Raw genomic sequence first — 26,133 nt, forward strand, 5'->3', positions numbered from 1 at the left:
GCAAGCCGGACGAACGAGACGTTTGTGCTCTCCTCTCTGTTCTCGACGCTTTCCACTGGTCGATTCGTATCTCGTATTGGCATATGCCGCCAGAGAGGATAACCCCGAGCTGTGGCACGAAAGAGCTTGGCTCGCCGGGGTTAAGAAGTCTTTAGCTTCCTTGCTCCGGGCCCGGTGACTGTTGACAAAAGGCAACACTGTTTTTACGTGTTGCTTGTTTTCCCGTCACCCTCTTCCATTTGTTCCTGATCCACCCTCATCTGTCGAAGATTTTTGTTGACAGGCACTAGACTATAACATGTAACCTGACCGCAGTCTCGTCCCTTTCCTGCTCGACCAAGCAATGACCCCAGGCTCCCAGGATAAGCAGACGCGGTAATTGATTTCCCTGTTTTCCATCTGACTGCATTATTTGGCGGCGGTCCAGGTTGTGGTTGCCACGTGCCAATCTGTTGAAGTTGACTGAGTAAGCCAGCCCGTGCATCCGCTAAGTTACATTTGTTCCCCATGTCATCATCCACTTTTTTGCCTCCTCCTATGCTGACACGCCCACTCACCCTAGTCGCTCCTTTTGTCGATTCTCGCCGTGTGGTTGAGTGGTGAAAAAACAAAACAACGCCTTTCGAGACCTTCCAATCACGCTGAAACCACCATCTCCGAGATTCCCGCCTGCCTTGTTTCCTTGGATGGCCGCAAACCCCGCATCCGCCGCCTTTCTTTGCTCCAGACTTTGCCCGCTGACATTATTACAACTCCACATTCTCACGCATCGGACACTGCCTTGAGCCCCCCAAGGGTTTCGATACCGATTATTACCCGCGATTATGGATGGGATTGGGGACGGCCCGAATGGCCTGCCCTTTGACATGCCCATGCTTATGAATCAGCAGACTCCTCTCTTCGGCGCATACGGCCACGACGGATCTCCGGTCACCGCTGCTCTTCCGAACCCGAGTTTTCATGATGACCCCTCCATGGGGTTGGATGACAATAATGATCCCAAACGAAGACGCATTGCGAGGGTGAGTGTCCCGCTTGTTAGACGGACTGCACAGCGCTCTTATTCCACAGTCTGACCGCCTTGGTTATAGGCATGCGATATGTGCCGGAAGAAGAAGATCAAATGCGATGGGAAGATGCCCAAATGTTCTCACTGTATCAACTACAAGACAGACTGCGTGTTTACGCAGGTCGAGAAGAAACGAAATCCTCCTAAAGGGTACGTCGTCCCCGCGCCGCTAGTAATGCTTGACTTACCTCTAAACGTTTATGTGCTGACGATCTCCGGACTTCAGTGCGAAGTATATCGAAGGTTTGGAAAATAGGCTAGGACGGATGGAGTCATTGCTTCGATTATCCGGCTTGTTGAATGAGGATGATGGGAAAACAGACCTTGGAACTTTGGAAAAGCGGTTGGCCGATCGATCCTTTGCAGCTGGTGGCATGAACAACTCGAACAGCCCAACCCGGTTTAATGCGGTTCACAATGGCCCATCTCAACCAACTAGCCTGTCACGGCATTCAACGCCTCGAATGGATTCACACTCTAGTCCACGGACAACAGCCACGTCGCCGGACTCACAGAAGGAGTCTGAAACTGAAGTAGAAGGCTTGTCAGACATGATGTGCTCCTTGGTAACGAACAATTGCGGTGAAACTCGGTATATCGGTAAGTGCATACGTAATTGGAGGTTGACACAGACTAATGAGGTTCAAGGGTCCTCGTCCGGGTTTTCTATTTTCTCGCCGAAAGGGATTCAATGGGTAAACGAAAAGACCGGCGATACTTCTTTCCAGGATATGATATCATCAGCTTATATTGATGATAACAAATGGATGTACTGGAAACCGGAGATTTTCAGTGACATTTTTGCTCGCCGTGTTTTCAAGCCATTGCCTCCCAAAGAGGAAGCATTGTCGCTTTTCCGGGATTTCTTCGACAATTTCAATTGCATGTTTCCGCTCTTTCACGAACCAACCTTTATGCATCTCGTCGAGAAGCAATATTCCCGCGACCCTTACGAAGGCTCTGGCTGGTGGGCGAGCATTAACGTGGTCCTTGCTATTTCTCATCGGCTGCGCGTAATGAGTAATCTTGTCCCCCAAGAGGAGGATAAGAAAGCATGGCTTTATTTAAAAAATGCTATGGGTGTCTTGACCGAGTTGACGATGCGAAATACGGATTTACTGAGCGTGCAAGCTCTATTAGGCATGGTGGGTTTGCCTATTCAATTTCGACTCATTGCAGATCTAACCATCCCTTGCAGTCGCTCTTCCTCCAAGGAACCCCCAATCCTCAGCCATCTTTCTTCCTAGTCGCTGCTGCTATCAGATTGTCCCACAGTATCGGACTCCATAAACGTGGGTCCGGCTTCGGGCTTAATCCAGTGGAGGCCGAGCAGCGAAAGCGAGTGTTCTGGATTGCTTACCTGCTGGACAAAGAGTGCGTTGGCTTCCAAGTCCGTCTGGATATATAATTAACCTGCGCAATAGTATCTGTCTTCGCTCCGGCCGCCCTCCTGTGCAGGATGACGATGACATGAATGTCGAATTACCCAGCGAAGACCCTCCAGACAATATCGGCAACGTTCCATTATCCGACGGTAAAGGAAAGTTTAACATGTTTCGCACTCTGTGTCAGTTCTCCGTAATCGAGAGCAAAGTTTACAAGCGTCTTTATTCCGCCAGAGCTTCTAAGCAATCTGATGGTGAACTGCTCAATACCATCGGAGACCTCGACAAGGAGCTCGAGGAATGGAAAGATAGTATCCCAATTGATTTCAGACCGGAGCACGAGATAAAAGCATCACACACACCACTCATTTTGCATATCGTCGTCATACATTTCGCTTATTACAATTGCCTGACAACCATTCACCGGATGTCTGTGCACCACGGGTACTGGACAAGCCGCCTCTCCAACTATGCGATTCAAGGTTTGAACGCTAGACCACTCAATCCGCGAGTCTTCTTATCGGCAGTCCTATGTGTCACTGCTGCCAGAGCCTCTATTAACCTGATCAAATACATTCCGCAAGGTGATTTTGCCTGTGTCTGGTAGGTTACAAGATATCTTCACGTCACAACAAGCTTTTCTAACCGACAACCAGGTTGATATTATACTATCCGGTCTCTGCGCTGGTTACGCTGTTCGCCAACATTCTTCAAAATCCCAACGATGCACGTGCTCGGTCAGATGTTAAGCTGATGAACGTTGTCGTCAATTTCCTTTCAACACTCGTCTCTGATGAGTCCAACGGAAGTATAAAACGCATGCTCAGCGTGTGTGGCGAATTCGAGCGGATTGCCCAAGTAGTCCTTGACAAAGCCGAACGAGATTCTCATTCCAAGAAAAAGCGCAAGGCACCGTCCGAAGATCCAAAGAATGTCCCACAAGCCACGGAAGAAGTAGCTTCGCCTGGTTTCAACCCCGATGCCGCTAATGTGCCACCTACGACCATGCCTTTCTCGCCGCGGTCGTTCGGCACAACCTCTCAAGATACTGGCCCTAACGGTATGAATGGCACATCGAATTTTGACCCAGGCCAATCAATGCCTGCGTCAGGTAACATCCCCAACAATTTATCAGGAAACATGCCTACAATGCCAAGGGTCGGCCCCAATTTTGGAGAGATGCTTAGCCCCAACCCGCTGGACAGTCTAAACTTTGGTGGCCAGCCTCCTCTAAACGCTGGCGGCGATATCAACATCACTCCTTCGTTCCAACAGCCGTTTGTTCCGCAAGATCTCTGGCAAATGCCAATGACAATCGAATGGGACTGGGCCGACATGTCGACTAATTTCCCTGTTTTCGGCGGCGATCCAACTTCCAATCACTAAGCTTAATGATGAAACGAAAGAACCCTGCTTGATGCGAATACTTCGGAAAAGGACGATTCTCCTGATGTTTTACTCGGCGATGCCAGATGCCAGCGGACGCTTCGTCACTGGGTCTCCTCCACCTCCATAATCTTTTCTCTTAATATCAGCAACTGCCAGATGGGGAGTATGGAAATGGCGTTATTATTGGGCTCAAGGAGCATTCCTAGGTGTATAATGTGCATATGTACCTAGTTTTTGTTGACACTCCACACTCTACTATCTGGAAAGAGGAGGGCAATCTGTTTTAGATGTATACTTTAAATTTTATTCTCCGCTATACTGTCTAATATGCCAAAACAAAAAGAATTAGATATCCGAACTGTTCCTCCGTTGAAATTGATAGGAGATTTAGGTCTCCATCCTATGACGAATGAGGGCCACTATCTCTTTCCCTTGAGTTCTGAATGGGGATGACTCAGCCGGTGTCGGAACGGCGAAAAAACCAGGGCCGAGACGAACCTCCCCAAACGGCGGACGGCAGCAGACAGCTCTGCTGGCAAACTCCAATTCTCAAATCAAACACACTTCATTACGCCCGATTTGTCTGGCGAGGGCTTCTATGGATTCCGGCGTTTATCTTTGATACTAGACATCTGATTTCCGTTTGATCCGCTCCTCCCCGCTCAGCCTGTGGGCTCACCGTCCTCGACCATGGCCAGCTTACTCCGACGGCCAGGCAATCTTGCTCAATACTCGAGGGGAGCCGCAGACCGCATTTTCCGCGCAGGACCGCTTTATACACGCCTACCACAGTCGAGATTATCCATACTACTTACAGCGCAACGCAGACGGACGTTTGCTACGCAAAGCCCCGGTGAACCGAAACCTCCGAATGGCAAGGATGAATCGAAGCCGACGCCAGGAAAGAATGGGGAAAACAAGAATGGCGAGAATAAACCATCACAATCGCCTCATCCTGAGTCAAAGTTGACTCCGGAGGAGTACCAACAGGCCGACCTGTTCGTTCAACATATGAAGGACTGGCTACCGGGTTCGCAACATAAAATGATTGACGATTTTCGAGCAAAGATGGACAAGAAAGGGATGTCTGCCGAAGTGCGGGAATTCGTTGAACAGTATGTTATAGCTGGAAAGCCACCATCGATGATGGACCACATGAGGATGACTCGCCACATTTTGAAGGAGTTGAGTAGTGAGGAGAGAGAGGAGCTGACGTCCAAATGGAATGAAGTAAAGAACGAAGGTCAGAAAGAAAAGGGCAAGGATGACAAGGGCAAGCAACAAGGACAACAAGGATCGCAGGGTTTCCAGGCCTTCGAGTTCAAATTCGATCCTGCATCGTTCTTGATCAGCTCGCTCATAGCTTATTACGCCTACCGAAGTCTCTTCCCTGGTGAAAACGGCAAGGAAATTACGTGGCAGGAATTCAGGAACAATTTCTTCGACAAGGGTTTGGTGGAGCGCTTGACCGTTCTCAACTCCAACCGAGTTCGGGTTGAGCTGAACCGCGATGCCGTTTCCCGAATGTACCCCGATTCGCCTGCGACTTCTCAGAACTTCCACTACTACTTCAGTATCGGGTCCGTCGATAGCTTTGAGCGCAGACTTGACGAGGCACAGAACGAGCTTGGAATTCCCAGCTCCGAGCGAATTCCTGTTCAATATACCGAAGACGTTCCATGGGGAGCTACCCTTCTCTCATTCGGCCCAACACTTCTCATGATTGGTACTTTCTTCTGGCTTTCAAGGCGTGCTGGTGGCGGTGCCGGTGGCCAGAGCGGTATATTCGGAATCGGAAAGAGCAGAGCTAGGCGCTTCAACCACGAGACGGATATCAAGATTAAGTTCTCTGATGTTGCTGGAATGGATGAAGCGAAGGTAGAAATCATGGAATTTGTCAGCTTCCTTAAGAGCCCGGAAAGGTTCCAAAAGCTCGGCGCAAAGATTCCTCGTGGGGCCATTCTCTCCGGTCCTCCAGGAACTGGTAAAACACTGCTTGCCAAAGCCACTGCCGGCGAGTCTGGTGTGCCCTTCTTCAGCGTCAGTGGTTCAGAGTTTGTGGAGATGTTTGTCGGTGTCGGTCCTTCCCGTGTTCGAGATCTTTTTGCCAACGCCCGCAAAAACACACCGTGTATCATCTTCATTGATGAAATCGATGCCATTGGTAAATCCAGATCGAAGCAGAGCATGGGTGGTGGAAATGACGAGCGGGAGAGCACTCTAAATCAGATCCTTACCGAGATGGATGGTTTCAACACATCCGATCAGGTGGTTGTGTTGGCTGGTACTAACAGACCCGATGTCCTCGACAAGGCACTTATGCGACCTGGGCGATTCGACCGACATATCACAATTGACCGTCCCACGATGGACGGCCGCAAGCAGATCTTCCGTGTTCACTTGAAGAAGATTGTTACGAACGAGGATATGGATTACCTGACTGGCAGACTGTCCGCTCTGACTCCCGGATTCGCTGGTGCTGACATTGCCAACTGTGTTAACGAGGCTGCTTTGGTTGGTAAGTGCAAGCTGCTCCGTTCCTCTTTTGTATCTTATCCCTAGGCCAACATCCACTAATGAATGCAGCTGCCCGTGTGAACGCGGATAGTGTGACTATGAAGCACTTCGAGCAGGCTATTGAGCGTGTTATTGGCGGCCTGGAGAAGAAGTCCGTCGTGCTCTCGCCCATTGAGAAGCGCACTGTCGCCTATCACGAAGCTGGGCATGCCATCTGTGGCTGGTATTTTCAATGGGCCGACCCGTTGCTCAAGGTTTCCATCATTCCCCGTGGCTCAGGAGCTCTTGGTTATGCCCAATACCTCCCCGCCACTGGTGACACCTACCTGCTGAACGCCAACCAACTCATGGATCGGATGGCAATGACTTTGGGGGGTCGTGTCAGCGAAGAGTTGCATTTCGAAACCGTTACGAGCGGAGCTAGCGATGACTTTAAAAAGGTCACTCGCATGGCCACTGCCATGGTTACCCAGTGGGGTATGTCAAGCAAAGTAGGATACGTCAACTACGAACAAGACCAGCAACAATTTAGCAAGCCATTCTCCGAGGAAACGGCCAAGAGTATCGACCTTGAAGTTCGCCGAATCGTCGACGAAGCATACAAGAAATGTCGTGACCTCCTCACCTCAAAGCAGAAGGAAGTCGAGCTCGTGGCAGAGGAGCTCCTGTCCAAGGAGGTGCTTAGCCGCGACGACATGATTCGCCTTCTCGGTCCCCGCGAGTGGCCCGAGACAGAACAATTCGCACAGTACTTTGACAACAGGCACGGCCAGACCATTGCGCCTCCTGAGCCCGAAACCGGAAAGGAAGCCGAAGGGAAGGACGGAAGAGATCAGACGCCCATTCCCCCATCATCATAGACATACAGACATGAATCAAGAGGAAAAGGAAAAACAAAAAAGGACTGACCAGCATTTGAGAATCCTTCATCTGCCTTGCTTTTCTTTCGTTTCTGGACTTCTGCATCTTTGGGTGAATCTTGTATCTATTTCTTTTATGTTTCTATGCCCCCTTTTCCTTTCTCCTACTCTACTTCTCCCCTCCTGGTTCCTCTATCCATCTTCTCTTTCCCCCCTACTTATACCACGCAACCTGTCTCTCTTGGTGCAGGTACCGGAACATATCACCATGTACATTCCCGGTATCTCGTGCTCTCTTTCTGTCATCTCCTGGCTTGTTCTCGACCATCTTTGCACTTTCCCCTCATAAGAAGCCTCGAGTGTAATGTATCAGTGTATAGTAGGTAGTTATGAATTATTTCTTTGTTGACATGAAGTTTCCAGGTTGCAAATGTATATCGTAAAAAGAGCTGCGTACCTCTGCTCCAATAGGCACATACGATCTCGACCGGCATTTCATCTTGGGTATAGACCTGGAAGTACGCCTACGCTTTTGGTTGCACCTTCCTCGCCGCGTAGGTAATAAATTGATTCCCCAAAGAGAGGAAGGAGCGACTATCGTACCTCCCATATCTGACTGTCTCACAAGTCGTTCCTTCCTTACACCTGTCATCGTTCGCGCAAGGCAGGTGCGGCATCGGGCTAGGTTGCGCCTTCCTCACCTCTAGTTATCCGTATCCTTCAACAAAGGAAAGAGTGACGAGGTGTACTTGCCGTTCTAGATGTTTTGATGGGTGTTTCTCCCCTAGACCTAGATTTCTTAAGAAGGCATTTTGGCCTACAAACTTTACTTTGTTCACATTCTAGAATAATAAGATACCTCCAATGACAAGGAAAAGCACTACCTAGCTAAAACCACATATCCACTCCGGTCCTATAGAAACCCGCAAAAGCCAAGATCAGAAAATACAGAAATAAGAACTGGAAGGAATATATCCAATTACAAAGAAATATATATGCAGTTCCCAACCAAGCCGTGATAAATGGACTCCTTCTTCCGGCATCTACTCCTCCTTAACCTCGGGCCGCGCAACCTTCTTTGACTTCTTATTGCTACTCTTGTACCTAGGTGCCTGGGACAGGCGGGGAACGAACCTTCCGACGCGGGCCTGGTATTCTCTGTACTCGGTGTACTTGCCGGCGCTGATTTCCTCGGTAAGGCGGACGCTGCCCTGGAAAATGAGGAGGAGGCCGACGATACCAACGCCGGTCCACTGAATGTAGGTCTCCGTCTTGTAGGCGTTCCAGAGGTACAAAGTGAGCCAAATGGCCTGCTCTGCGGCGAAGTTGGGGTGTCGCGAGAGCGACCACAAACCGCTGACGACGAAGCCGCGCTCCAGGTCTTCCGGGCTATACTGGTCCTTGAGCTCGGCGGGGATGCGAGCGGTCTTGTTGTATTCCTTCTTGGCGTTCTGGAATTTCCATTGCTGCTGGTCGGCGACGGTCTCAAGAATGAGGAAGACGAAGGCGGCGCGAGAGAAAATCAAATCGGCGAGCTCGAAGGCCTCGCCGCCGGGGAGGCGGGAGAGCAGGAGGAAGTTGTAAGTTGGGGTTGTGATAAGAAGTAGTAGGAGGGGCTGAATCACACTGATAAAGGTGATGTTGAATAGGAAGAAGACGAATCGGTTGTTCACCCGGGAGCGGATGATAGACCAGCGGTAGTCTTCTGAGCCGATAGAGTAGCCGCCTTTGCGCCAGTAGTTATAGGTTAAGCGGACCTGTGTGGATTAGAGCTGGTTTGAGGGATAGTGAAAAATAAGGGACGTACAGTCCAGAGAACAGAGAGCGCGGCGATGGTATCGAGGGTGAGAGTGCGAAGGCCCGTCAGACGTGCCCAAAGAGCGAAATGGACATTGAACACAGATGGCAGGATAGACCAGAAGCGATCAACTTGGGAGTAGTTGCGGTTGATCTCAGAGGTGATTATGAAGAGCACGGAAATAGCAAGAGTAAAGGCGGCGGCACTCGCGAGAGGGTTAGTCGAGATGTATATTTCTTTGAGGGCGTTGACATCTTTCGCGACAACTGCAGGGTGCAGCTGTTCGGGGAGCGCAGCGACTTGCGACAGGAATGGTCGCACGGCATGGTTAAAGGAGACGCAGTCTGCGAGAGACTTGACCTCAGGGAGGGGGAGAGTCATTGTAGGGGGCACCGGGACAGAAGGCGCTTGATTGCGGGCAAAGTAATCCCACATCGAAAAGAGGAGATGAGAATACTAAATGATCAAAGACAGAATCATTCTCGACGCAAACCAAAAGAGACGAACACAACAAACACAAACAAACCTGAAAGATCAGCGAAAAGAGCTGGAGCTGTGGTACGCTAACTCAACTAGGAAACGATGGCTAAGGCAATAAGGCACCGAACCATCCCGTGACTCGCGTCGTTTTCGCGTTTCTTAAGCTCAAAATGAAGCATCCGAGTTCAATTCATCACTTTGAGGTCGAAAGACTTATAGAACCATGAAATCAGACTCTCGGTAGTAATAACACTGGGCAACCGGCTGTAATGGCCGGCACAAAGATCTTATGTGTGGCAGAGAAGCCCGCAATTGCCAAAGCTGTCGCGATACACCTATCAGGAGGTCGAATGCAGACTGTAAGTGTTGCGAATTCTGACTGTAAGGCAGGGACTGATACTACTGAAGCACAATATAACTGGAAATCCGTATGTGAAGAATTATGTATTCGATTTCAACTTTGAGGGTCGCTGGGGCGACTGCTCAGTCACCATGACCAGCGTCCTCGGGCACTTGACAAATGTGGACTTCCCCCACCAGTACGCTGGTTGGACATCTTGTCCACCGGCAGAGCTGTTTGAAGCTCCCATCAATGTAACCGTGGACCAGGTACCTGGACTGGCGCTTGATTCGGTGCGTCAGACGCTAACCATAATCTAGGACAAAACAGCGATTGCAGAGAATATAAAGAGACAAGCACGAAATTCCAGGGCTTTATTTATCTGGACTGATTGCGATCGTGAAGGAGAGCATATAGGTACAGAGATACGCAATCAGGCTAAGGAAGGGAATCGCCAGATCGTGGTCAAGCGAGCCGTGTTCAACAACACGGAGAGAGCGTATGTGAATTCAAAGGCTGTCATCATCTTGCTGTTAACAGTGCTAATATGTCCATCAGCCATATTATACATGCTGCAAGGACCCTTGAAGAACTGGATGAACGCCAGGCTAATGCGGTAGCGGCGAGGATTGAGCTCGATCTTCGCATCGGTGCTGCGTTTACTCGGCTACTAACCCTCCAGCTGCGACCTCTCCACGAAACCTTGGAGGGCAAAACTCTAAGCTACGGTATGGTACAACTTGTTCAGAAAAGCACCATCTTTATCTGATGGGTACATTACAGGATCTTGTCAATTTCCAACGTTGGGGTTTGTGGTAGACCGATATTTACGAGTCAAGAGGTTCAAGCCGGAAACGTTTTGGGGGATCAAGGTTATGCACACCCGAGATAATATTAAAGTGAACTTTCTTTGGAGTAGGGTACATCTTTTTGACAGAGCTGCCGTGATCATGATGCTGGAACGGTGTATCATGGCGGAAAAGGCCAAGGTCACCAAGGTCAACCAGAAACCAACTAGCAAGTGGCGGCCTTTGCCATTGACAACAGTTGACCTGCAGATGATGGGATCCAGATTCCTTCGCATGAACGGTGCGGCTATTATGAAGGTATGTCTCTGTGACTCAACCCATTTATGTGCTTCTGAGCTAAGTGACTTGTGGACCAGACAGCAGAGGCTCTTTACACTAAAGGATTCATTAGCTATCCCCGTACAGAGACTGATCAATTCGATAAAGCGATTGACCTCAAGAAGCTAGTCGAGAAACAATTACCGGACCAGAATTGGGGACAGTACGCTCAAGGGTACAAAGCCTCCCACATCTCTGTTTGTCTTGTCATCTGCTGATCGTTTGCATTGATAGGCTTCTAGATGGTAATTATAGGACTCCCCGGACAGGACGAAACAATGATCGCGCGCATCCACCTATACACCCCGTTTGCTGGGTTTCTCCGGATAAGTTGACTGCCGACGAGAAGAAAGTGTATGAGTTCGTCGTTCGACGGTTTCTTGCGTGTTGCTCAGATGACGCAAAAGGGCAGTCAACTGATATCGAAATCCAGTATGGAGACGAGGAGTTCCATGCCAGAGGATTGATTGTTCTGGAAAGAAACTATCTCGACGTGTATGTCTACGACAAGTGGGAGAGCACCCAGCAGCTACCCAACTACCGAGTGGGCGAGGAGTTTGAGCCTACCGTAGCCGATATTTTTGATGGAAAAACCACTGCCCCAAACCACTTGACCGAACCTGAACTTATTGGGCTTATGGACGCCAACGGAATTGGCACTGACGCCACAATGGCTGAGCATATCGAAAAAATCAAGACACGGTCATACATCGTTGTCGTCTCTCGAGGAACGGGTCGAAGCGCAGTCAAGGTGCTTATTCCCACTCGCCTCGGTATTGCCTTGATCTTGGGCTATGATGATGTTTTCGCCGGTCTGCCAAATAGCCCGTCGCTAAGCAAGCCATTTCTGCGAAAGCAGATGGAGCTGGAGATGCGGGAAGTTTGTGCCGGCACTAGGATGCGCCGACAGCTAGTTCAGGAAAGCTTGGACACGTACCGGGAGTTATTTATTCACACCCAGAGGAGAATGAACTTGATGAAATCGGCTTTTCAGAAGTATCTCGTCGAGGAGGCGGACGTCTGAAACCCATCGCCTAGGTTTCGAAGTTACAATAGAACCTACGACATTATTATCGAACTCTTCTCAAACACTTATGATGCAGCCAAAAACACACGATATCATATTGGAAATTATTGCTCGCAATAACGGATGTCATTAACAGAAAGTCTCGTTGCATCACAGACACATAAGCAGAATACAGAAGCTGCCGATGGCAGAACAAACCACGACATTCATTCTTATCACATGACCGCTTCTCTTGAACAATTTCCTTTCTCCGCATTTCAATTATTATACTGCCCAATGATCGGCCCCGGCGACGCGATGCTTGTGCGGTATGGACAGTCTAGCTTTCTAGCCGGCTTCATAAACGACATCTTGGACACCACAGAGGGCAACGCTCCGGAGAGCAGTGGGCGTGTCCATGGAAAGGATTAACCGGCATAAAAGCTATGAAGGGAGCGGGGAAATGGGCTTGGTGGTAGTTGTTCCTGTGCTGCTGGTGAGCGCGGTGAGCGCGATGAGCGAAATCGCCGTGGACGTTATGATGTTGGACGTGGTCTTGGAAATGGCTTTGAGCGCGGCGATGGCCGTTGTAACGAGGACGGTGAATTGTATGATAATAAACTTCAGCTTCAACTTCGAGCTCAACTTGTTCCTGAGATCGTGCTCCTGCTTGTTCTTGAGCCCGGGCCTGTGCTTGACCTTCCGATTGCCTCTTCTCCAAGGACGAATTGGGCCTGGTCTCATTCTTCTGAATTGATTGACCCGCAATACTAGCGGCTTCCTTCGCTTCGTTGGGTTCGGCTGACTTCCCAGGTCGTTGTCTCGAGTGCTGAATCTCGCTTTGGCCAGACTGTCGAAGGGTCTTCGCCATCTCGCATGACTTATCAACCGGAGAATCAGGGCTAGATGAGTTCCCGCTCACTCCATTCTCTGTATTGGTAGCTTCTGTCTGGACGTCCTCAGTGAGTTCGCGAAGCGTGCGGTTGATATCCCGAAAGACCAGGTCATGTCCATAGTGAGTGGCTATACTCTCCGCCGCCCAGTACATCAAAACACAGAGTGGCGCAATCCAAAGAACATCCATGAGACTCAACGAGCTGGGGATAATCCCCCTTTTCCTTTCCTCTACCCAACTGGTGGGCAGAAGGGTTTCCCATCCAGACCGCTTGGGCTTGGTCTGCGACAGATGGTATCCTAGAATGACCGCCGCGCCAGCGGCTATGTTAGCAAGCATTGTTGCTATGTCTTGAACTGTCGTACGCTGTGGCTGCGGATGGGTCGGGAATCGGTTCGGTGATCTTGGGGTGGAAATAAAGCTGTTGAGTCAACGGAAGCAAGCTGCTGGCGATGATGGAAAATTGAGGGCAAGTCGCGCTTTCCTATAGCCATCTCTGCAAGAGGCTTATGTGTCATCGATGACTGGACCACGACAAGGAAGATCAAAGCACCTTTTTTTGCGAGGGTTTGGTCTCAATTGTCACATATGTAACCCGAATGCCACGTCTTCGTCGGTCTTTGCGTGGAAGGCAAAGCCCTAAGACAATGCATCTTATTGATATGCACAGAGTTACACCCAACCATGTCAAAGAGCGCAGGCTCTCGTTTCTTCTCTTCAATTCCACAAAGTCGCCCAGACATTTCCAGAAAAAAAAAAACTTATTTCGCACTTCATATATCATGGACAACAGACTATATACAGTTGATCATCACTTGTCATGGACCAAGGCGATCCATTTACGCAAGTTTCTTGCTCAGCACAACACCATAGTAAACAGTGACCCCGATCGTAACCATGTTTATCAAGCTAGACGCCCCATGCAGCCGACCAAACTTCTTGTTTAGGGCAACCATCTCCTTCGAGTGCGGAGCTGGATCATAGCTCTTCTTACCATCGCGGGTTTCTAGAGACAAAATCAGTAATCCATTCCATTTGACACACGGTATAAACAGTCTAGCGCCGCCATACCCTGATGCTTCCTCTCCCGCATCGTATTAACGGTCAACGGACGAAGAACAGTCAAGTTAATGAGCCCGGTAACGAACGCCGTCGCGAGCGGGAGTAGGATTTTGAATTTATTCTCTGGTTCGAGAAGACCAAAGACGCCGAGTGGCTGGCCACTGCGCGAGGCAGTCAGCGCAACGACGAGAGGGAGCGCGGTCTGGATGGCGAAATAGGTAGGGAATGTCTTGGCTTGGAGGGATGCGAATTGCGGACGAGGGAGGACGCGGAAGGCAATTATTCCGGAGACAAAGCTCTGTAGAATTCGCTGTTAGATGATGATGCGCTTCTGAAAACTTGAGCAGAGTTATAGTGCAGGTACGTACCTGGTAGAGCTGGACACCAAGGAGGGTGCCGTAGCTTGGGAATGTTAGCAATGTGTCTAAAGCTGGTGCGTGTAGTTGGTACCTTAAGATGTGAAATGGACGAGGGTCGAGCATCTTGACCTTGGAGATGTCGGAGGTTGATATTCGTAGGGAAGAGGAGTAAAACGGAAGAAGTCCAGCTTGAAGCATCATGCGATTACATTTATGCGGGATGTTCCGAGGTTCTGCGGACCGACAGGCCCTATGTAAAGTACACGGCTTATCACCATAATATTACTTTTATTTCCACAAGAAATAGCGTGTGGGGTTTCTCACCCACGCACTATGTCTGTACAATTAGATGATGTCATGCGCCATCGCGCAACAAGTTCCCAAAGGGGAAATCCGTATCGCGCGCGGCGCGGCCGCGTCTGCCTACCACGCTACCTAGTATTCATCGCCTGCTGCCTTTTGGCGGTCCTTTATCAGTCAACTTGCCGCTGCTTGCCTGGTACTCAATTTGTTTCCGTACCACGAGCTCATTATGGCGGAAAAAGAAGCAACTATTTACATTGTGGATGTGGGCAAGTCCATGGGCGAGCGCCGCCATGGTCGAGAAGTAACAGACCTCGAATGGGCGATGCAGTATGTCTGGGATAGTATAACCTCAACGGTATGGATTCTGGAACTCTTGAGGGTAATAACCTGACCGAATTAGGTGGCTACCGGGCGCAAGACGGCCATGCTTGGGGTAATTGGGCTCAAAACTACCAGTGAGACATCTCGGTGGATAGCTGATGGGACCTATACTAATGCGATCGGCAGACACATCTCATGAACTAGAAGATGACGCTTACTTCTCAAATATCTCAGTACTATCGGGGATCAAGCAGTATGTGGTCTCTTGAAGCATAATGTACGCTTGAAACTGATCAAGTGTTAGATTCCTTATGTCTGACCTGCGACAGCTGGGTGATGAAATCAAACCCAGCACGACCGATAAAGGTGACGGTAAGAGTTTCTACTTGCAAACTGTTCGTCAACCTAGGTATTGATGTGACCAGCAATATCTGCTCTCATTCTCGCAATCCAAATGATCATTACCCACTGCAAGAAGCTCAAATGGAAACGCAAGATCGTCCTCATCACCAATGCCATGGGCCGGATGAGCGGCGAAAATCTGGGGGATATTGTGTCAAAAATCCAGGAAGATAACATCAGCCTGGTAGTTCTGTGAGTGCCCTAAGCTCCGCCACTGCAACACGGCTAACTTTCGCAGAGGTCCTGATTTTGATGACTCTGAGTATGGCTTTAAGGAAGAAGATAAGGATCCGCGAAAGGTAAAGGCTTGCTTCTTGGTTGACTTCAGTGTCTAATGAGATGCAGGCCGAGAATGAGGCTCTTTTGCGTACCATCTGCGAACAATGTGACGGAGTGTTTGGTACGCTCGAACAAGCGGTTTCGGAAATGGTTATCCCTCGAGTGAAGGTTGTTCGATCACCTAACAGCTTCAAGGACGGCTATCTACAGCTCGGTAATCCGAATGAATATGATACCGCCGTCCGCATTCCTGTTGAGCGATATTCTCGGACAATGGTAGCAAAACCACCGTCAGCTAGCCAATTTGTTCTGCGTTCGGATCTTGCCGCCGGCGAAGAAGTGCCGGAATCGTCTGCTACTGTCACTGGCACTCAGCCCCAAGACGGCGGCTCTCTCACGTCTGTGCGAAACCTAAGAGCCTATCAGGTTAGTGACGAGAGCGCACCAGGTGGGAATATCGACATAGAACGCGAAGACCTGGCCAAGGGCTATGAGTATGGTCGGACTGCGGTTCATATCAGCGAGACCGATGAGAATATCACTAGGCTGGATACTCAAGCGGGACTGGAATTGGTTGGGTTTATCCAGAGCGAAAAGGTATGTCTACACTTGTTCATTGGGGTTGCACCTGCTCACTTTCCTAGTACGAGCGTTATATGCACATGTCAACCACGAACATTATCATCGCCCAGCGTCCGAACGACAAAGCCTCGCTTGCATTATCTTCCTTCATCCATGCTCTTTTTGAACTAGAGTCCTACGCTGTTGCTCGATTAGTGGTAAAGGAAAACAAACCTCCTCTCCTGGTTCTGCTCGCCCCTTCTATTGAGCCCGAATACGAATGTCTCTTAGAAGTACAGCTCCCTTTCGCAGAAGATGTTCGAACATACCGCTTCCCACCTCTTGACAAGGTAATCACTGTGTCCGGAAAGGTAGTAACGGAGCACCGAAATCTCCCGAGCGACAACCTTCAAGCTGCCATGGACAACTATGTCGACAGCATGGAGTTGATGGAGAAGGATGAAGACGGGTAGGCCGGCCATTCCAGCGCTCTATGAGGACGCATCACTAACTGTAACAGTGACCTGGTCGAAGCACCATTCCCAATTGAAGACTCATTCTCACCAGTTCTGCACCGTGTCAACGCAGCCATTCGCTCCCGCGCCATCAACCCCAACGACCCAATACCCCCGCCAGCCGCAATCCTCACAAAATTCTCACAGCCCCCGCAACACTTACTCGAGAGCGCACAGCAACAACTCAAGAGACTCATCGAAATAGCCGACGTCAAGAAAGTTCCACCCAAAGCCAAGGGTCGAAAACGCGCCCGCGAACCCGAAAAGCCCCTCTCAGGCCTCGACGTTGACTCCCTCCTAAGCCAGGAGAAACGCGTCCGCATCTCACCCAACAACGCAATCCCCGAATTCAAACAAACCCTAGCACACGCCGAGAATATCGAGACAACAAAGGACGCCGTCAAACAGATGCGTGCTATTGTCGAAGACCAGATTAAGCATAGTCTCGGTGACGCAAACTACGACCGGGTTATTGAGGGGCTCGGCGTCATACGTGAAGAACTCATCTCGTACGAAGAGCCAGGCTTGTATAACGAGTTCTTGAGGGAGTTGAAGGAGAAGATTCTCAAGGAGAAGCTTGGTGGGGATCGGAGGGAGTTGTGGTGGTTACTTAAGAGGAGTAAATTGGGGCTTATTGATCAAAAGCAGTCGGAGCTTTCAGATGTTACGGAGGAAGATGCGAAGGCGTTCTTGTCTGCTTCGTGATGGGATAAGATAAGATTCTATGATACCACATACTAATGTTCAGAGTAGTATATCAAATGTCAACAAATAGGCAATGAATGGGAGCAACACGCTAAATAGCTAAGCAAGGTAAAGAGGTATAATGTAAACTCGAGAAATACCATTCCACGGCTGCACTGAGCCCTCTGCATATTTCCAACGGGAAACGGAAGAGCAAGAAGTTTATGAGATCTTGCCCACTCTCTTCTTTGCGATATCCATCTTCTGCTCCACCCTAAACAATTGAAGTCAGCAACGAAAACCAACCATAATATCAAGCAGAGAGGAAAGGCATACCTCGTCGTATCCTCATCCACCATCCTCAGCATCTCATTCTGGATTTCCAACTCCTCGTTAATCCGGATTCCCAGCTCCTTCTGACGCCGTACAATTTTCAGCAACTCCCCAGCACTCAACTCCTGCTCACGGATCGTATCCTGCTGTAACTGTAGCACGCCCTGATTATCCAGCTCGCGGGTCTTGTCCGTTTCCTTTCCAAGGACACGCCCCGATCGCGCGGCCGGTTTTCTCCCCGCACCACCACTTGCGCCCGAAGGGCCAAGAAGAGCCTCCTTATCCTTGATGGAGGCAACCGCGTTGTCGATCCGGCTCTTCGCAGCCATGGTATTCAGCAGGTCCTCCAGGCCATCTTTTTCCTTGCGCGCGTTAATAAGCAGGTCGCGTCGGCGTCGGAGTTCGCCTTCACCTAGGGAATTCGAAAAAGATTCCCCCTTATTCCTAGGATTACTGCTGCTAGTCATCAGACCCTCGTCCAGCGCTGTAATCAGTGTTCCCACGCGCACAAGGCTACTCTTCGCCCGTGCCGAGCTCTCATGCTGCTTTTGCGGCGTGGTCTCCTGATCTCGTCGTGTAAGGTGCAGTCGCGCGTCATGTAGATGCGACTTCAAATCCCTATAGCAGTCGAGCCACAGTGTCGGGTCGCGGATCGGTTCGCCGCTGCCTCCGATCCCGGGCCCTGTGATTGCCGCGTGCAGACGGGCGGAGGAAGCAGTTACACCGTTACTATGTCCATTCCCATTCGCGTTCGCAGTTTCGGATGACGCCCCGCTCTTCACATGTGCGGGGCCGAGACTCGGGAGGTTTAAAAATGCACGCCAGGCCGGCGAGTTCCGCCAGCGCGGGTCATCGGATTCGTTTATGGCGCGGAGGTAAGATTCTAAGCCCTCGCGGCGGGATTCGCGGAGGGTTGTGTTGGAGACTGTATTTGAGAACCAGGACTTCGGTGGAAGAGGAGCTGGTGGTGGGGCGTTTGTTTGCGACGTTAGTTCGCTGTGGAAGGCTGTGAAGTCGGAGTAGCGCTTGGAGATCGCGAAGGAGCGGAGTGGAAGGCGGAGGGTTATGTTGTAGATTGTATGCGGTGGGGAGGTGGTTGAGGTTGTGGTTGTTGGGATGGAGATTTCGAGGGGCGGAGCCATGGTGTCTACCTCGACCTCGGGCCTAAGTTGTGCATGTACGAGAGAGGGAGAGATGGCTGAGGAGAAGGAAGAAGTTGGTTGGGGTTGATTTGGAGATGACGAGATAAGGCAGAGCTTAGCCTGTGGCCTGTGGGCCCTGGGACGAAGTCCACCGCAGCCTAAGCCAGAATGGGATCTTCCAAACAATGACGCAGCACGAGACTTGATACTTCGACAGACAAAAAGTATATACCGTGTGGTATTATTTCTACAGTGAATTACAAGTATCTAGGGGTATATTCTTGTATTGATCACATGAGCCGTTGCTCCGCATCGGTCCATATTTCGCGCGCCTCCAGCAAGTCCCTCTGTCCATAGTGCTCTCCAACTATGGTGATAATCATGTCCAGCATCACTCGGGTTTGCGTTTCGACATCAGCTCCAATCGCTTCCTCCTCAGTCTCCCCATCCTCCCCACCTATAATCTGAGATGTTGACCCAGTCCCAGCAGCTTGAACTCGCGCTTCCAGCCGTGCTTTCGCCCGCTCCAGCTCCTCCGCGTCCGTAGCCCTCTCCGCACTGGGTTGGCCGAGGCTTTGAGCTGCGCTCTGATCCTCGACTACTCTCTCGCTCTCCGCAATTTGGACATTTTCATCATTTTGCATGTCCACATCAGACTCAGAGCCATCCTCTTCCCCATCATCCTGCACCTCCTTCGTCTCTCTCAGCTTCTGCAGAATCCTTATCGCCCGCTTTCCTAGCTCCCGAATATCACCAATCTCCTGAGCTCCCAACTGGCCCGAGTCTCTACACTTTCCCAAAAGACCCCATATCCAGGCTCCGATGCGCCGAACCAAAGTCGCATCTCCGCTCCGCACATTCTCCGACATTAGCCGCCCCGCAATGATCATCACGCCCAGGACGGTGTCCATATCCATGCACGCGAGCTGGACCATGTGGGGATCAACTGCAAGCAATAAGCGCCGCCATTCCCTTTGCGCGTTTTTCGAATGTCTTGGGAAGCTTATGGGATGCGCGTCGTCGAGAGCGGAAATAGCTTCGGGCGGAGGAGTACATTTTAGGATCGAGCGGAGGAGGAGAAATCGGTGGTGGAGAAGGTTGTAGTAACTAGCTTGGGCCTCTGAGAAGCACTCGTCACCGACGGATTTTGAGAGCGTGAGGCCGATGTATACGCCGTCGGAGTACACTCCGTCGAGAGGCCGCTTGACTAGTGTCGGGTGTTCTTCTGGAGTCTCGGCTTTTTGTTGTGGCTCGTTGCATACGTTCTCAGTTTCGCGGGTGACCTCGCTTGCTTTCGCTGGTGGCTCCGCCGCTGCAGGTGCAGTGAAAAGCGTAGGTAGAGAGTTGGCTTCGGACCTATTCATGATCCCGAAAGTCAGCTCAGACCTCAAATAATGCGCAACACATCCAATGCAGAGATAAAGCCAAGAGAAAAGAGTACATAACGAACTTTGCCTCAATCGTAAGCTACAAGAGAAGCAAAAATGCAAACTTAGCCACACGACGTGGAAAAATTCCAGGAGAGTGAAATTAACCTACCGAACCATCCTCAAATACTCCAACCCATCATCAGCAGGCCCATAAAAGAGCTCGTCTCCATCGGCTGAATCGAGGCCCGGGAAGGCGCTTCGCTGTCCAAAAACAGGGTGGTTGCAAGGTTGTTCGTAGGGGGTTACGGAGTTTTGCGTTTCCTCGTCATCATTGGCATGTGAATATTCGGTGTTCGAAGGGCGGGCGCGTTTGGCGTAGGGTGAGGGCCCGGAACCTGAACCGGAGAAGTTTCGCTTTTGGGGCATTTTAGAAGAGGAGGAGGTTGTTGAGGGTAGTTGGAGGTGAGACGAAACCTCGGAAGCTTCCGCGGAGGTGGTTTTGGAAAAGCTTAGCTTTCCTCCGCGGCGGCTCCGCCAGAAGTAGGAAAAAGTCAGATTTGCTGTGCAGTAATCACTGTAAATAATACCGAAAACTGGTTTCTTACTCTACACTTAAATAGACGTACAGCTTTCATGAAGAATGCGTACAATAAATCGTTATTTTCGTTCCTTTTATACTATGTCTAGATACCGGCCCCATCTAAGGACGCAGACGCTGAGGATCACGAGGGAAGAGAGTCGCCAATCGGATGTTGGGCAATCCAAGGAAGAACATTACAATACGGTTCAAACCCAGGCCACCACCGGCGTGAGGAGGGCATCCTTGACGGAAAGCGGACAGGTAGTCTTCGAAGCCCTCATGCGTAGGGTCGACGCCCTTGGCAACCATGGACGCCTCGAGCTCCTTCACGTCGTGGATACGCTGGGCTCCAGACATGATCTCCTCACCACGCATGAAAAAGTCATACGAGTTAGAGAAGCGGGGATCCTGTGGGCAGGATTTGGTGTAGAAGGGACGGACAGCCATTGGGAACTTGTCCAGAACGTAGAAGTCGGTGTCGTACTTGTCGCGAATGATCTGACCCAGCTGCTTCTCCATGGCGGTGGTGAAATCATTTTCAAAGCGCTCCTGTTCTGAGACGTCCACACCAGCTTCCTTGAGCATCGCCACGCCGTCCATGTAGTTTAATCGGAGGGCCTTGCCGTCCTTGGGGAGCTTGAAGTCGCCTGCTTTGGGGTAAGACTTTTGTACGATAGAAATCTGCTCCTTGTATCGCTCCTTGAGTTCGGTGAGGATAAAGACCAAGAGGTTCTCGGCGAATTCCAAGACCTCGTGGTAGTGAGAGCGGAAAGTCTTTTCAAAATCGAGACCGGTGAACTGGCAGAGTATCGTTAGCATGTAGAAGGAAATTTGGAGAGGGGTATGAAGCGGACATACCTCGGTCAAGTGACGGTGAGTGTTGCTCTCTTCCGCACGGAAGACGGGGGCGATTTCGAAGACATTCTCCATATCACCAGCAATACACATTTGCTTGTAAAGCTGGGGACTTTGCGCCAGGTACGCGTTCCTCTTGAAGTATTTGACCTCGAAAACACCGCTACCACCCTCTGTAGCAGCACCCACCAACTTCGGCGTAGAGATCCATCGGGAACCGCTCTTGATCATGTACTCTGCGAACAACTGCGCGACACCGCTAGAAATGTGGGTAATGGCCTGGCTGGTCGCAGTCTGGAGGTCCAATACACGGTTGTCAAGACGGGTCTTGAGGGTAACAATGGGCGCACCGGACTCGTCAACCTGGAAACCCTCGTCGGTGGTCTCTGGCGGCGGCCTCTCCGCATCCTTGACCTGCATGGGAAGTTGTTGAGCCGCCTCGGTGATGGTGTAAACCTTGCGGATGTGAATTTCATGTTCGCTCAGGGTCGCTGAGGCGATGGGAACACCGGGCTTCTTCACGATACCGGTAACCTGGACAATGGAGTTGACATTGAGACCGCCGGTGTACTTGACCATCTGGCGCGAGATAGGCTCTGCTGCGGCAATGACAGCCTGCAACTTCAGACCCTGCTGCCTGAGCATCAGGAAAGCCAGCTTTGCGCTCTGAACACGGGCATTGTCCACACGGGCAACAACTGTGATCTCCTGTTCGTAATGCGCGTCGGTGATTTCGGCGAGGCGGGTGCTTGGGAGGACGTCTTCGGATTCGGGGATCGGGCCATATAGATGCTTCGCTGTGTCGTTGGCTTCTGCGGCGGCCGCCTGAGCCTGTTCCTGGGCTGCACGCTGCGCGGCCTTTTCGGCCTTGGCCTTCTCCTTCGCAAGCTTCTTCAAGGCGCTCTTGCTGAGCTTGCCGGGCTCTTCACCCTCCGCAGCAGCCTCAGCCGCGGGGGTCTCCTCGGGCTTGGGGCGAGTGGGCAATTCAGAGTCCGCCATGTTTGTTGGGACAAGTGTCACAAAAGGTCTCTTGCGGGGAAAAGTATTAAAGATTCGACACGGGGACGGGACTGGGTCAAACTGAGCTCCTCGTTGACTCAACAGCCCGACAGCTTCTGATTGAATCACCCCGCCGAGAACGTAGCCCTAAGCCCTACGAAAGGAAAGTTAATGCCTGAGGCATCACGCTCTATAGTTGCTGCAATGAGAATCATCAAGAGTTTGCCATACTACTCATGATAGTATGTTGAAGTTGATAAGATGAATTAACAAAATCCGCTAAAGCTTGGTGTTCACAGATGTAAACCCTGCTCTATTTGTTACACTCCCCTGTATATACCCATTTTTGTAGCCTGATGTGCGATCCTCGTCAGTCATACTATAGAAATAAACCGATCTACCCGCTCACAGCAAATTGCCAAAGTCTAGAGATCAGTCTGAAAGCCGGACTGAAGTGGTTTGGTTGTCCACAGTTAAGGGGACGACGCACTCAGACATAGTAAACGCCCGGATCAACCCTTCCAGTGCCAGTCTGGGAGGACTTGCTAGTTTCAGCGCGTTTCAACAGAAAATCATCGACCGCATCATCGTCTAGCGAATCCTCGCCGGAGCAAAAGATCTCCGCAAAGCCTACGGCGATGAGGTTTGGAAGTCCGTAGTCAAGGGCTTTGAGCAAACTCTCCGTAGTGAAATAAACTTCTGGGTCTACACTCGGATACCCGAATTCAAGGACCTCGAGTGTAGGAAGACCGATGTGGCAGAGTAGCTCAAAAAAAGTGCCATCGACCATGTCACCGGGAATGCTGAGAAAGGATAACTCGGGAACCATGGCAAGGATTGAGGTGATAGAATCCGCACTTAAGTGGCGGTTCTGCCCCGATATGGTGAGGCGTTTCAGGGTGCGACTCAAGTCCGGGCTGCACATGAGGCTGCTGAGATTTGTTAGGGAGAGATCGGCGCAGTTCTTCAGGGTCAAAGTTGTGAGAGAGGGCGGCCATGGGAAGGACCGCATGGGAGCAGCGGAAAAGTGGCCGCTGAATTGAAGTCGGCGGATATGAGGCGGCCAAGGTATACTGAACGACTCAGCATCCATAACAGAAGTTGACTGCGGAAGGCGGAGTGTGCGTAAATCTTCGAGACTACTCAGGCTCTTTTTGAGGTCTTTGAACATCACGGGAGTCGCCACGAGAGAAAGGTCCAGGAGCCGGAGTTTGGAACATTTCGAAAGCGAGGGTAGACTATTCGACGCAAATGATGCCCTGGGCGCCAAAAAAACCTCCAAATTATCTTTTACCCGCCCCAATAGGCGTGCAGTCAGACTGGGAGAGCTGTGATGGACGAGGGAGCTCAAATCGAGACGGTGAACGAGCGCCCCAAGATTCCACTTGCTCTTGCGGGCTCCGATCGGAGGGCATATTGTATTCGTAAATCTCGTAAAGCTCGTTCCGGTATTTATTTGCGGATTCTCGTAAAGCAACTTAATGGCACATGAGTACCACTGCCGGGATACTAAGCAGCAGGCGAAAAGGGATGTTTGCGCGGACTCATCGGCAGCGACGTCGGTCACGATCTGAACGACAATTTCCGTCGGGAGATGGATCGGGAGCTCGGAGGTCATTGAGGGAGAGTAGCGGCGGACATTCCATGATAAAAGGCTAAATTAAGGCCCTGTAAGTGCCTGTCGTGATAGATTGGGGGGATGAAAAGTGGTGGAGGTGCTATCAGTGATATCATTTGGGAAGGCTCCGCTGCAACTCCGATTACTCTCCGTCTCCCCTTGACAACCCGACACCCCAGCCCACACCTCTTCGGCGACTGTCTTACATTTCTTCTAGCTTCTACACCAGGCAATAGACTCGGATTGTTGTCCAAGATGCGTCCCCAGGGCCTTTGGCGGTCCCTGGGACTGATCCAGCGTTCTTCCACCCGCTCCTTTCTCCCCGCCAGTGCAAGCCGCTGCAACATCCGACATCTGAGCTCTGCACCTCGAGTCCCTGATTTCGCCTTTGCCTTTGAGTATGCATACGAGCCAGTGAGCTCATCCTGCCCACGCTAGTTGCGTTTGCTGATTTCACATCTTGTAGCATCGATGGGGTTCTGCTTCGATCCTCAAAGCCCATACCCGGAGCCGCCGAAGCGCTAGCCCTCTTGAAGAAGGAAGGAATTCCGTTCATCCTTCTGACAAATGGCGGTGGGAAACACGAAACTGAGCGAGTTGCCGAAATTAGTGAGAAATTGAACATTTCCTTGGACGCCGATGTGATCATCCAAAGTCACTCGCCCTTTGCCGAGCTCGTACGAGGAACGGAGACACAGCCTCCTTTGGAAAACAAGCGCGTGCTAGTTGTTGGAGGAGACGGCAATCGCTGTCGCGAGGTTGCGGAGCGATATGGATTCAGGAACGTCATCACGCCTGGTGACATCTTCATGGCCAATTCCTCTATTTGGCCGTTTTCCAAAGTATTCCAGGACTACTATAAGACCTTCACGAGACCGCTATCTCATACAGGAGACTCTAGCGACCCAACCAAGGGTCTCAAGGTTGATGCAATTCTAGTCTTCAACGACCCAAGAGATTGGGCGCTGGACGCTCATATTATCGTTGACCTCCTGCTGTCGTCTCAGGGAGTCCTAGGCACTCTGTCGGAGAAAAACGGAAAAACCGACCTTCCCAACCATGGCTACCAGCAAGATGGTCAACCACCACTTTATTTCTCCAACCCTGACCTCTGGTGGGCCGCAGCATACAGTCTCCCGCGTCTAGGCCAGGGCGGCTTCCGTGAGGCGTTGGAAGGTATATGGAGCGCAATTACCGGCGGACCTAGCAAGGGCGTCGAACTATACAAGACGGTTATCGGCAAGCCGTCACAAGGGACCTACGAATTTGCAGAGAACCAGCTCCTACGGAACCGTTCTAAGGCATTTGGATTCGACACAACGCGGCCCCTGCGAAACGTATATATGGTTGGTGATAATCCGGAGTCGGACATCCGGGGTGCGAACTCGTATCGCAGTGCGCATGATAGCGAGTGGCATTCCATTCTTGTGCGGACTGGAGTTTACCGTGGTGGCGAGCCTGCGTGGACGCCGAAAACGATTGCGGACGACGTCCATAAGGCTGTTGAGTGGGGTCTACAGCATTCAAAGTGGGAGGTTAAATAATGCGACAGTGTCTGACATACCGCCATCAACAGCCTACTAAGCCTGCTCTGTATACGTGTATGCGTACAGATAAATATAGGCCAAACAGTGCGACCTGAGTATGCATCCCTTATACATATATCTCTTAAAGTTCTAGTAACTAGATATGGCGTGGGAAGTATTCAATAGATGATAGAATAAACATATTATGATCTAGATCCACCGTCAATCGATATGATCTTGCTTTCTTCTGTACTTTTCGATCTTCCCAACCCATCGCTTTCCAATCCTCAATTGTACATCTGGCTCTGCACAATACTATTGAGATACCTCGTCTGCTCAAGACGATAATCGTCCG

General features: G+C 50.8%; 11 protein-coding genes across 11 annotated transcripts; 5 read left to right on the forward strand and 6 right to left on the reverse strand.

The window, feature by feature from the left end:
* Positions 1–824: 824 nt before the first annotated feature.
* On the forward strand, positions 825–3,840 carry atrR (transcription factor atrR; the record flags this gene model as incomplete). The annotated part of the gene is made up of 7 exons (XM_071047771.1): positions 825–1,022; positions 1,092–1,219; positions 1,296–1,669; positions 1,718–2,214; positions 2,268–2,443; positions 2,494–3,057; positions 3,111–3,840. The coding sequence occupies 7 exons, from the start codon at positions 825–827 to the stop codon at positions 3,838–3,840; spliced, it is 2,667 nt and encodes an 888-aa protein (XP_070900338.1).
* Positions 3,841–4,356: 516 nt separating this feature from the next.
* On the forward strand, positions 4,357–7,631 carry BJX68DRAFT_235341 (ATP-dependent metallopeptidase FtsH/Yme1/Tma family protein). The gene is made up of 2 exons (XM_071039877.1): positions 4,357–6,361; positions 6,430–7,631. The coding sequence occupies exons 1-2, from the start codon at positions 4,534–4,536 to the stop codon at positions 7,218–7,220; spliced, it is 2,619 nt and encodes an 872-aa protein (XP_070900339.1). The 5' UTR covers positions 4,357–4,533; the 3' UTR covers positions 7,221–7,631.
* A 632-nt stretch (positions 7,632–8,263) lies between these two features.
* BJX68DRAFT_265852 (DUF1295 domain protein) lies at positions 8,264–9,399 on the reverse strand (the record flags this gene model as incomplete). The annotated part of the gene is made up of 2 exons (XM_071045333.1): positions 8,264–8,977; positions 9,028–9,399. 2 exons carry the CDS (start codon positions 9,397–9,399, stop codon positions 8,264–8,266), a joined length of 1,086 nt encoding a protein of 361 aa, XP_070900340.1.
* Positions 9,400–9,703: 304 nt separating this feature from the next.
* BJX68DRAFT_64515 (DNA topoisomerase 3) lies at positions 9,704–12,159 on the forward strand. The gene is made up of 7 exons (XM_071049542.1): positions 9,704–9,857; positions 9,907–10,107; positions 10,159–10,337; positions 10,397–10,566; positions 10,622–10,944; positions 11,004–11,140; positions 11,200–12,159. The coding sequence occupies exons 1-7, from the start codon at positions 9,768–9,770 to the stop codon at positions 11,987–11,989; spliced, it is 1,890 nt and encodes a 629-aa protein (XP_070900341.1). The 5' UTR covers positions 9,704–9,767; the 3' UTR covers positions 11,990–12,159.
* On the reverse strand, positions 12,160–13,455 carry BJX68DRAFT_64507 (uncharacterized protein). The gene has a single exon (XM_071049541.1). It carries the CDS (start codon positions 13,203–13,205, stop codon positions 12,330–12,332), a length of 876 nt encoding a protein of 291 aa, XP_070900342.1. The 5' UTR covers positions 13,206–13,455; the 3' UTR covers positions 12,160–12,329.
* Positions 13,456–13,705: 250 nt separating this feature from the next.
* BJX68DRAFT_265855 (DUF4149 domain-containing protein) lies at positions 13,706–14,485 on the reverse strand (the record flags this gene model as incomplete). The annotated part of the gene is made up of 4 exons (XM_071045334.1): positions 13,706–13,872; positions 13,938–14,226; positions 14,297–14,330; positions 14,379–14,485. 4 exons carry the CDS (start codon positions 14,483–14,485, stop codon positions 13,706–13,708), a joined length of 597 nt encoding a protein of 198 aa, XP_070900343.1.
* Positions 14,486–14,722: 237 nt separating this feature from the next.
* BJX68DRAFT_275089 (ATP-dependent DNA helicase 2 subunit KU80) lies at positions 14,723–17,376 on the forward strand (the record flags this gene model as incomplete). The annotated part of the gene is made up of 9 exons (XM_071047772.1): positions 14,723–14,948; positions 14,994–15,048; positions 15,101–15,167; positions 15,219–15,286; positions 15,340–15,508; positions 15,555–15,615; positions 15,662–16,192; positions 16,240–16,625; positions 16,677–17,376. The coding sequence occupies exons 1-9, from the start codon at positions 14,820–14,822 to the stop codon at positions 17,374–17,376; spliced, it is 2,166 nt and encodes a 721-aa protein (XP_070900344.1). The 5' UTR covers positions 14,723–14,819.
* Positions 17,377–17,577: 201 nt separating this feature from the next.
* On the reverse strand, positions 17,578–20,626 carry BJX68DRAFT_254654 (uncharacterized protein; the record flags this gene model as incomplete). Its single annotated transcript, XM_071042911.1, has 5 exons — positions 17,578–17,629; positions 17,692–18,370; positions 18,419–18,852; positions 19,125–20,186; positions 20,370–20,626. The coding sequence occupies 5 exons, from the start codon at positions 20,624–20,626 to the stop codon at positions 17,578–17,580; spliced, it is 2,484 nt and encodes an 827-aa protein (XP_070900345.1).
* Positions 20,627–20,834: 208 nt separating this feature from the next.
* Positions 20,835–22,727, reverse strand: dps1 (putative aspartyl-tRNA synthetase Dps1). Its single transcript, XM_071039878.1, has 2 exons — positions 21,639–22,727; positions 20,835–21,578 (listed from the first exon to the last, which is right to left on the reverse strand). Exons 1-2 carry the CDS (start codon positions 22,632–22,634, stop codon positions 20,901–20,903), a joined length of 1,674 nt encoding a protein of 557 aa, XP_070900346.1. The 5' UTR covers positions 22,635–22,727; the 3' UTR covers positions 20,835–20,900.
* An 81-nt stretch (positions 22,728–22,808) lies between these two features.
* On the reverse strand, positions 22,809–24,376 carry BJX68DRAFT_235366 (F-box domain protein). The gene has a single exon (XM_071039879.1). It carries the CDS (start codon positions 24,250–24,252, stop codon positions 23,125–23,127), a length of 1,128 nt encoding a protein of 375 aa, XP_070900347.1. The 5' UTR covers positions 24,253–24,376; the 3' UTR covers positions 22,809–23,124.
* On the forward strand, positions 24,377–25,978 carry BJX68DRAFT_235367 (putative HAD superfamily hydrolase). Its single transcript, XM_071039880.1, has 2 exons — positions 24,377–24,650; positions 24,719–25,978. Exons 1-2 carry the CDS (start codon positions 24,508–24,510, stop codon positions 25,794–25,796), a joined length of 1,221 nt encoding a protein of 406 aa, XP_070900348.1. The 5' UTR covers positions 24,377–24,507; the 3' UTR covers positions 25,797–25,978.
* Positions 25,979–26,133: the final 155 nt, after the last annotated feature.

The sequence above is a fragment of the Aspergillus pseudodeflectus genome, assembly GCF_044049435.1.
Source record: "Aspergillus pseudodeflectus strain CBS 756.74 chromosome Unknown BJX68scaffold_16, whole genome shotgun sequence".
NCBI lineage: Eukaryota > Fungi > Ascomycota > Eurotiomycetes > Eurotiales > Aspergillaceae > Aspergillus > Aspergillus pseudodeflectus.

Excerpts from the sequence above, each read along its gene's own strand:
- BJX68DRAFT_235341 (XM_071039877.1), top strand. The coding sequence starts at position 4,534 with ATGGCCAGCTTACTCCGACGGCCAGGCAATCTTGCTCAATACTCGAGG. Across the intron at positions 6,362-6,429 it reads TAACGAGGCTGCTTTGGTTG|CTGCCCGTGTGAACGCGGAT; the intron begins GTAAGTGCAAGC and ends TAATGAATGCAG.
- BJX68DRAFT_64515 (XM_071049542.1), top strand. The coding sequence starts at position 9,768 with ATGGCCGGCACAAAGATCTTATGTGTGGCAGAGAAGCCCGCAATTGCC. Across the intron at positions 10,108-10,158 it reads TCAATGTAACCGTGGACCAG|GACAAAACAGCGATTGCAGA; the intron begins GTACCTGGACTG and ends ACCATAATCTAG. Across the intron at positions 11,141-11,199 it reads TGGGGACAGTACGCTCAAGG|GCTTCTAGATGGTAATTATA; the intron begins GTACAAAGCCTC and ends TTGCATTGATAG.
- BJX68DRAFT_64507 (XM_071049541.1), bottom strand. The coding sequence starts at position 13,205 with ATGCTTGCTAACATAGCCGCTGGCGCGGCGGTCATTCTAGGATACCAT.
- dps1 (XM_071039878.1), bottom strand. The coding sequence starts at position 22,634 with ATGGCGGACTCTGAATTGCCCACTCGCCCCAAGCCCGAGGAGACCCCC. Across the intron at positions 21,579-21,638 it reads CTCACCGTCACTTGACCGAG|TTCACCGGTCTCGATTTTGA; the intron begins GTATGTCCGCTT and ends ATACTCTGCCAG.
- BJX68DRAFT_235366 (XM_071039879.1), bottom strand. The coding sequence starts at position 24,252 with ATGACCTCCGAGCTCCCGATCCATCTCCCGACGGAAATTGTCGTTCAG.
- BJX68DRAFT_235367 (XM_071039880.1), top strand. The coding sequence starts at position 24,508 with ATGCGTCCCCAGGGCCTTTGGCGGTCCCTGGGACTGATCCAGCGTTCT. Across the intron at positions 24,651-24,718 it reads GATTTCGCCTTTGCCTTTGA|CATCGATGGGGTTCTGCTTC; the intron begins GTATGCATACGA and ends CACATCTTGTAG.